We start from the raw sequence: 8301 nt of genomic DNA, 5'->3' as shown, positions 1-8301 counted from the left end.
TGTGTGTGTGTGTGTGTGTGTGTGTGTGTGTGTGTGTGTGTGTGTGTGTGTGTGTGACTTACCTCTGCAGCAGGAACACCCACACAGATTTTCTCCACGGCTGGAGTCTTCTTCATACGGTACATCTGCAGAACAATATTTAAATATACTTTTAAGATTCACAGTACATTACAAGTGCACATTTAACACAATAAAGCACACTTATTTCACAAAGGTGATCATGAATGGCACCAGAATTTTGTAATTGCAAAAAAAATCGGGTGTTTTAAAGAATCAAGTCTGGAAAAACTGTATTGATCTCAATAACCCTACTGAAAAACAAGCTGGTTTGCTGGTTTAAACCAGTCTATTTATCTGATTGGCCAGCTGGTCTCCAATCCTGATCAGCTGACAACTGCCCAAAAACACACGTTTTATGGCACTTTTCAGAGTAAGAATCTGGAAATTTGACTTGAAGTCACAAGAACAAGAAGTACCTTAGTGAGGTCACAGATTCGGAGCAGGTCGTTCTGAGCTCCGCCCCTCTGCACACGTTCACGCTCACGAGCCACGTCTTCATCCTCTTCGCCTGAAGATGTCGGTAGAGATTTTATTGACCTGTGTGTGAAGATGTGCGTATGTCAACGCAGAGCAGACGGAAGGAGCACGTGTAAAAGTCAGTAAAGACACACAACAAATATAGAACTACATTCAGAGGTTTTTCTGAAGGGATAGTTCACCCTTAAATTAAAATGTGCTGTTAATTTACTTAATAAGTCTTCTTCATACGGTACATCTGCAGAACAAAAACATCAAAAAGTACAATTGTGTCATACTTTGAGAGAGCTTTTCTTAAAATAAACATGTTTTGGAAATATATGACTATTTTTTGTGCAAAAAAAATACTATAGGTTGTCCTCAAGGAAAATAAATAAAAAATAAATAATAATAATAACACACACACACACACACACACATATATTTACTTAATATCAGGCCATCCAAGATGTAGGTGACTTTTTTCTTCAGTAGAACAGTAAAGAAGAATTTTGGTCCTTGGTGATTCATTAAATGCAAGTCAATGGCTACTGTCACTTTTAGAGTCAAAAAAGCACATACAGGCAATACAAAATTAATACCCGTGACTCCTGATGATATATTGAGGTCATATGAAGCGAAACAATCATTTAAAGCTTTGATTCATCATTCAAACTCCGAAAATCCAGATTCCTGTTCCTGCATCCACAGACTGAACCAGAAGCTTCAGCCGATTCAAATCCACGTCGTAACTGATGACCGAAGACGAAACAATCATCAGACCATAACATGGTTTTTCTGTAGATTCTCAGTGTTTTGGCAGAACTGATGCTCATCATGGTCCTGCATTTTTCTACTGATAAACACTGTGTCTCTGTAGGATTTTCTGTCTTTCAGGTCATTGCAGTGTCAGAAGCTTCTGACTTTGTTTACGGGAAATTTCACATCAGTTTTTCACCAAACCTCTAACCATGTCCTAATATCAGCAAGCGAGGCAGCCCTGTGTGTTCGGAGAGTGTTCCTCTAACATTCCCAGTACAGATTTAGCAAAACAAAGAAACTAAGAAAAAAAACTGCGGAAGAACAAGAATTTATTGATAAGTAATACATTTGCAAATAATATTTTTATTTGAAAATATGCACACATTCAGTCGTATTAATCAAAAATGTCTGCTTTAATGTTTTTTTGACTCATCACATTAAATTATGATCGACACACATCATAAATAGTCAGTATTTTCAATTCAAGAAGTTGAGTAGTTTGCGTCACTGGATATTTTTGTTGGTCGTTTCACATTTTTAATCACAGAAGTATGTTAATGTAACATGTATTCAGAGTTATCTGGTCTTTAATAATATTCTTAAAAAACTTGATTTATAAATCATTCATGGAACAATTTATTTCCGAAATGTTTTAATTGGACGTTCGTCTAATGTTTTATAAAAATGTTGCTATACTTGTTTCAGAACGTTTCAAAAACTCAGTACTTTACTTTACTGGAGGTTATTGTTAAATAACATTTCTATCATAGATATTGGTAAAAACAAATGTTTAGTTACTTGCATCTCATGCAAGTGGTGCATTCACAAGTCAACGTTATTCTTATCAAGTCCTTGTAAAAGGGAGTGTTTATAAAAAGTGTCTTGTGCATATAGAGAGAAAAAAATACTAGCATAAAAACATTATTTATACATCATTCATAGAATTATTTTTTTCTGAAATAGTTGGATCTTCGTCTAACGTTTTTTAAATGCTACTGCTTATTTCAGAATATTCACATAATGTATATTTTCAATTCAAAAAGTCGAGTAGCTTGCATCACTGGATGTAATTTCTGATTGTTAAAAATGGTCAAAAAATGTTGCACTTTTCAACATTAAAACCGAAGCGTTGTGTGGTCATGTCTGCTTAAATCTCTCAAGACTTTATTGTTTTTCATCGTGAGTTATGCTTGTAATATGACATTGTGTTTTGAGTTTCTGCAGGTTGGTGCCACGTCTCACACTGATGTGACTCTCTCTCATCTCTCAGATGCTGATGGGGTCCGACGGTCCCTCAGTGAAGCCGGAGGAGCATCAGAGTGGATCCAGAGCACAGTGGAAATGTCCAAGTTCAGAGCTTCAGCGCATGACATTCGTGAGGAGGAAACTCTGAAAGTGTGTTACAACTCCACAGGAACCCTGAGAGGTCAGAACGATCCAACTTTTTAAAAATGGAACAGTTTATCAAACCTTTAGACAAAATAGAAAAGAAAATCGAAAGAGTTTGAGTATCATATTTTATCCCTCAGATAATTTTTTTATGGCTCATATAGTCTGATACAGTGAGAATATGGAGGAAAAACAGCTCAATTTTATTCAGAGACTCAAACTTGCAAAAATATGCAATTTGGTGCAGATGCTGATATTTATATATTTATAAGTCAATGGCTACTGTCACTTTTAGAGTCAAAAAAGCACATACAGGCAATACAAAATTAATACCCGTGACTCCTGATGATATATTGAGGTCATATGAAGCGAAACAATCAGTCTGTGCAAGAAACTGGACATTATTTACAACATTATTACCCATTATTATCCAGAGCCTCAGGCAAACTGGGAAATCTGATTATTTTCAACAAACTGGATCTTTCAGACATGAACTGGTTTCAACGAACTGGTTCAAAACACTGATTTACCAATTGGTTTACATAATCACACAAGACATAACATAAACAATACACAATTATATTATTAAAGCACCCGATAATGAACCTTCATTCAAGTGTTCGGTTCACGCATGCGCATATCAGCAGCTCATCGGTCTTCGGTCCGAGTCGAACTGTTTCCTCAGTTCAGTGACTGCTGGAGGAACTGGAGAGCTGAATCTAAAAAGAGATCTGCTGAATTGTAGACAATGTCAGTCTTCACCAGGAAATCCGCTGTTGAACATGATTATTTCAAAAATAAGGTAGAATAATGCAGTTTGGTTGGCTTCAACAAATGCATTTATACCAACGATTAACAACCTCGTAGCTCAAAGTAATCAGTCTTTAAAGGTTTGTAAGTTATCATTAAAAATCAATTCCTATGGAGAAAATGAAAGGGATTTTTACTTCCACAACTCGACTGTTGTGCTCTATTGCTGTGCAGTTACTAGGGTGTTTGCTAGTATGTTTTTTTAATTTGTTTTTTATTGGACGAAGTTGACAGAGTGATAATTCTCAATGATAAAGCAGGTGAAAAATTTCGTCTCTATATATGAGACCAGAGTCATATCTAGAAACCAGAGCTGTGCACCTGTTTTATCAATAGCTAGGTGAAAACTGTAATATGATTGCTTAGAGCATGCATTAGAATAACAGAGATGAAGACAAAGATAAAAAGAAAAAGCAACTGGGAAAAAAACTCAACAAAGCATCAACAGAATAAATAAACAAAGCAGTAGGAAGTGAATGATGCACTGAGGGAAACAGTGTGAGTTCTTCTGTAAAGAAGAGGCATAATAAAGATCTAAAAAGCCCTCAATGACCAGTTCATCTCCACATATGGTACTTAGCGTCCATTCAGCAGCTAATGAAGGGTTTCTTCTTAGCGAGTAGAGGCTCATTAGCTTGCTCAGGCAGATGGTGGTGCGTTAGGAACAGGCTGGTGTGCTGTACTACATATGTGCCACGTCTGTGAGGAAACTGCTGGACGTTACTGGACAGCTGTAGAGGTTTATCACTCTGACCAGCCCTCTCAAATCCCACGACAACTCGGTGGAGAAATTCAGTCCAGCACTTGTGAGATGCAACAAGAAAAACAAGGCAGAGTTCACTCAGATGCACCTGCAGAACATGAATATATTCTCACTGCGTGACTGGAAAACAGCTTGAAACAGACTCGTGTAAGCATTGTTTTCAGAGATGCTGTGGCTGCAAACATATGGATTGAATCCCAATGTGCCCACCATCCATCTCATATGATATGCCAAAGCGAGACAGATGTATCCCAAATGGTGTTGAAAATGCACTAAATGGCCAAAAGCATGTGGACGACTTCTAATTAACAGCTTCCAGTGATTTCCATGAGGACAAACCTTAATGCTACACATAAAATGATGAAATCAAGGGAATTGTGTGCTTTAGATTTTGTTGCAACACTTTATGAAGGGTGTTTTTCTACACCAGCTTGACGACACCCCTGTGCACACAGACAAGTCCATATTATTTGTTGACTTTGGTGGTGAGATGTTTTCACTGGAATTACTGCAACAGCTAAATGCCATTTATTAGAAAGAGAGGGACATATATTGCTTTATAGTGCAAAATTGGGCCATTTTTCCCCAGTCATCTCAATGAAAAAAGTGTCCCAATTTACTTGAATTCCCCCTATATCAAAGGTGCTTAAAATCCTATTTCTAGTTGATCTAGTCTGAAATATAGTCTTGGCATTTGCATTTGTGTTTTTCTGTTGAGTATTATATTTAATACATCATTATTTTTTGGCTCATGTAGTCTGATATAGTGAGAATATGGAGGGGAAAACAGCTTAATTTTATTCAGAGACTCAAACTGCTCAAAAATGTGTAATTTGGTGCAGATGCTGATATTTATATACTTATATTGACAAAAAGTAAGATGAAATTCTGATGCATGTAATGTAAATCAATGAGATCTTTATAACAGTATAGCAGATACTGACATAAATTATATGAATATCAGTCGTCACTCTAGAACTCTTAACATGTTTTAGTAAGCTGAGATTGAAATTATCCAAACATATAATGCAATGCAATGCAATGATGAAGAAATAAAGTCTCCTCAGAAGATGTTCTAGAGGCTTGAAAGCACCCGATAATGAACCTTCATTCAAGTGTTCGGTTCACGCATGCGCATATCAGCAGCTCATCGGTCTTCGGTCCGAGTCGAACTGTTTCCTCAGTTCAGTGACTGCTGGAGGAACTGGAGAGCTGAATCAGTTCCAGAGGATCAGATACGCCGCTGTAATGGCTCATTTTGAGTCAGGCGTCCGAAAGTGAGTTTTGACTGAGTAGCGTGTAAATCTGCGCTGCTTGAGCCGTGAACCGTTTCAGACGCTTCAGTCTGATTTGATGAATTGGTTCATCCAGTTCACTAAAAAGAACCGTTTCAAAAGAATGATTCGTTCGTGAACCGGACATCACACCAGACCGTTTGCCTGAGGCGCGGATTACCGGTAATAATAATGTTGTAAATAATGTTCAGTTTCTTGCACAGACTGACCGTTCGTTTAGACCTCAATATACCATCAGGAGCCACAAGTATACATTTTGTGTTGCTTTTTTTGACTCTCAAAGTGCCGGTAGCCATTGACTTGCATTTTATGAATCACCAAAGACCAGGGTATAAGCTAAAAATCTTCTTTACTGTTCTACTGAAGAAAAAAAAAGTCACTTACATCTTGAATCGTTTCGATTCATAAGACCTCACTATATCGTCAGGAGCCACAAGTATTAATTTTGTCTTGCTTATATATGCTTCTTTTGACTCTCAAAGTGACGGCAGCCAGTGACTTTATTTTCTGAATCACAAAGGAGCACGGTTTCAGCTAAAAATCTTCTTTACTGCCCTACTGAAGAAAAAAGCCACTTATATCTTGGATTGCCTGAGGGTGAGTAAATTAAGAGTGAATTTTCAATTTGGGTGAACTGTGCCTTGAAGGTGTGTTTCTTACATGGGTTTGCAGAAGAACTTGTACTGGATGAGCAGGGTCAGGCTGAACATGACGCCCCCCTGAATGGCCATGGCAAACAGATTTTTGCCCACCATGTTCCAGCTGAGAGGATCTTCAAAGCGGTCTTCACCTGAAGAGACAGACACACATCAGCTTTCGTCTCAGATCTCACGATCTTTCCACACGTGTGAATGTCTTACCCAGGTTTTGGTAGAGAGCAGCCATCGCCTGGTTTTTGGCCATGTCCATCAGGCCTCTTCCCAAACAGAAATGAGGGAACACCAGCAGCGCCTGTTTGACTATGTCATTGATACGGGTTATATTCTGGAGAGGAACACAGACGGGACAGAGAAAGGCAGTGTTAGACTGGAAACACAGGCTTCTTCAGAATGTGTGCATTTATATGTATGCGTTTTCAGTGATTGAGTCACATGGATGATTTATTAGAAGTTTCTGAGGCTTTATCAAGGTAAATTTAAAACTTTTTAAAGACCCTTTTAAGACCAAGTACGGTAACACAATATGGCAGAACGTTCTCTTAATGTTAAAGGGGTCATATGATGCGATTTCAAGTTTTCCTTTCTCTTTGGAGCGTTACAAGCTGTTCGTGAATAGATAAGATCCCTGAAGTTGCAAAGACTAAAGTCTCAAAACCAAAGAGATATTCTTTATCAAAGTTAAGACTCTGCCACGCCCCCCTAAAACGGCTCGTTCTAACACGCCCCCACATATCTAGGTCACTATGTGGGAATATTTGCATAATGCGCCCAAATGTGCACGCAAAGAAAGAAGGCGTGGAAGATCATTCCACCGCTGAGGAACAGTGAAAGTAAAGCTTCTGGAAACAAACGCTCCTCAAAAGATCCTGAGGATCAGATTTGAGACTCTAAAACATGATTGATGGAGAATCAAGTAAAGCTGAGCTGCTTCAGTCCAGTAAGTGTTCATCTGGAAATATTACTAAACTTATTCTGACGTTTACTTGATAAAAAAGCAATAAAGATTTGACAGCAGAAAGACACGAGAAGCAGCAGCTGAAGCTGGACGTTTGTACAATTAGACTAAAAGGATGACTGGATAAAAAACTCTAAACTATCAATCAGAGACAGAAGACATGGAGTAGATTGTGTGCAACAGGTTTAACAGCAAAGAATTGATCATGTTGATCATTTAGAGGCCTTTTATGTATCAAATATGATACAGTAGCTTTATAGGGTTAAATAAGCCGCGTGCGGTCTGAGACGTTTGAGGGTCTCCTGCACTGACACCTGTCTGCTCTCAGAGCGGCGCGTGATTCACAGACAGCTGCTCTCAATGCCTGATTACAGATCAGGACCAATTAAACTCTCACTCCTAATCACTGAAACTCTCCTGTGAACATCTGTACGCCCACACAGCTGGACTACGAGCGTCTGTCCTGAATATACATGAATATACAAGCCAACCCTCATGAAAAAAGAAGAGCTTTAGCGTGCTTTTAAAAGAGTAAGTATCATTTTAAAAGAACATACTTAAGTGTGAACTGAATGCAATGTTTTCAGACACTTGTCAGACTGCATGTTAACTGCAATTAAATTAAAATGTATAATATTAAAATTGATATTAAATGCGTCTAGCTGAACTTTAGAGTGTTTTTCACTTAAGTAGGACTTAAGTACATGCTAAAGCTCTTCTTTTTCACGAAGGTTGACTTGTATGTTCATGTATATTCAGGACAGACAGTCGTAGTCCAGCTGTCTGAGTGTACAGATGTTCACAGGAAAGTCTCAGTGATTAGGACTGAGAAATTACATATAATTATGAAATTATATTTCTTGCACAGACTGATTGTTTCGCTTCATATGACCTCAATATATCGTCACGAACCATGGGTATTAATTGTGTGTTGCCTGTATATGCTTTTTTTGACTTTAAAAGTGACGGTAGCCATTGACTTGCATTTAATGAATCACCAAGGACCAAAAATCTTCTTTACTGTTCTACTGAAGAAAAAAAAAGTCACTTACATCTTGAATCGTTTCGATTCATAAGACCTCACTATATCGTCAGGAGCCACAAGTATTAATTTTGTCTTGCTTATATATGCTTCTTTTGACTCTCAAAGTG

General features: G+C 37.9%; 1 protein-coding gene across 1 annotated transcript in view; it reads right to left on the bottom strand.

The window, feature by feature from the left end:
- The window catches only part of LOC107701341 (ATP-binding cassette sub-family A member 1-like), a 24964-nt gene extending 17318 nt beyond the window's left edge, over positions 1 to 7646 (bottom strand). Inside the window, exons 1-5 of the mRNA XM_016503335.1 lie at positions 7641 to 7646; positions 6396 to 6519; positions 6196 to 6325; positions 477 to 597; positions 63 to 125 (exon numbers count right to left, since the gene is read on the bottom strand). Coding sequence (XP_016358821.1) covers positions 63 to 125; positions 477 to 597; positions 6196 to 6325; positions 6396 to 6519; positions 7641 to 7646 — 444 coding nt within the window. The remainder of the gene's footprint in view (positions 1 to 62; positions 126 to 476; positions 598 to 6195; positions 6326 to 6395; positions 6520 to 7640) is intronic.
- Between the last annotated feature and the right edge of the window lie 655 nt (positions 7647 to 8301).

The sequence above is a fragment of the Sinocyclocheilus anshuiensis genome, unplaced genomic scaffold, assembly GCF_001515605.1.
Source record: "Sinocyclocheilus anshuiensis isolate Anshui unplaced genomic scaffold, SAMN03320099.WGS_v1.1 scaffold1347, whole genome shotgun sequence".
Lineage (NCBI taxonomy): Eukaryota > Metazoa > Chordata > Actinopteri > Cypriniformes > Cyprinidae > Sinocyclocheilus > Sinocyclocheilus anshuiensis.
Note: the sequence above shows the minus strand (reverse complement) of the source record. Positions and strands in the feature narration are given on the sequence as shown.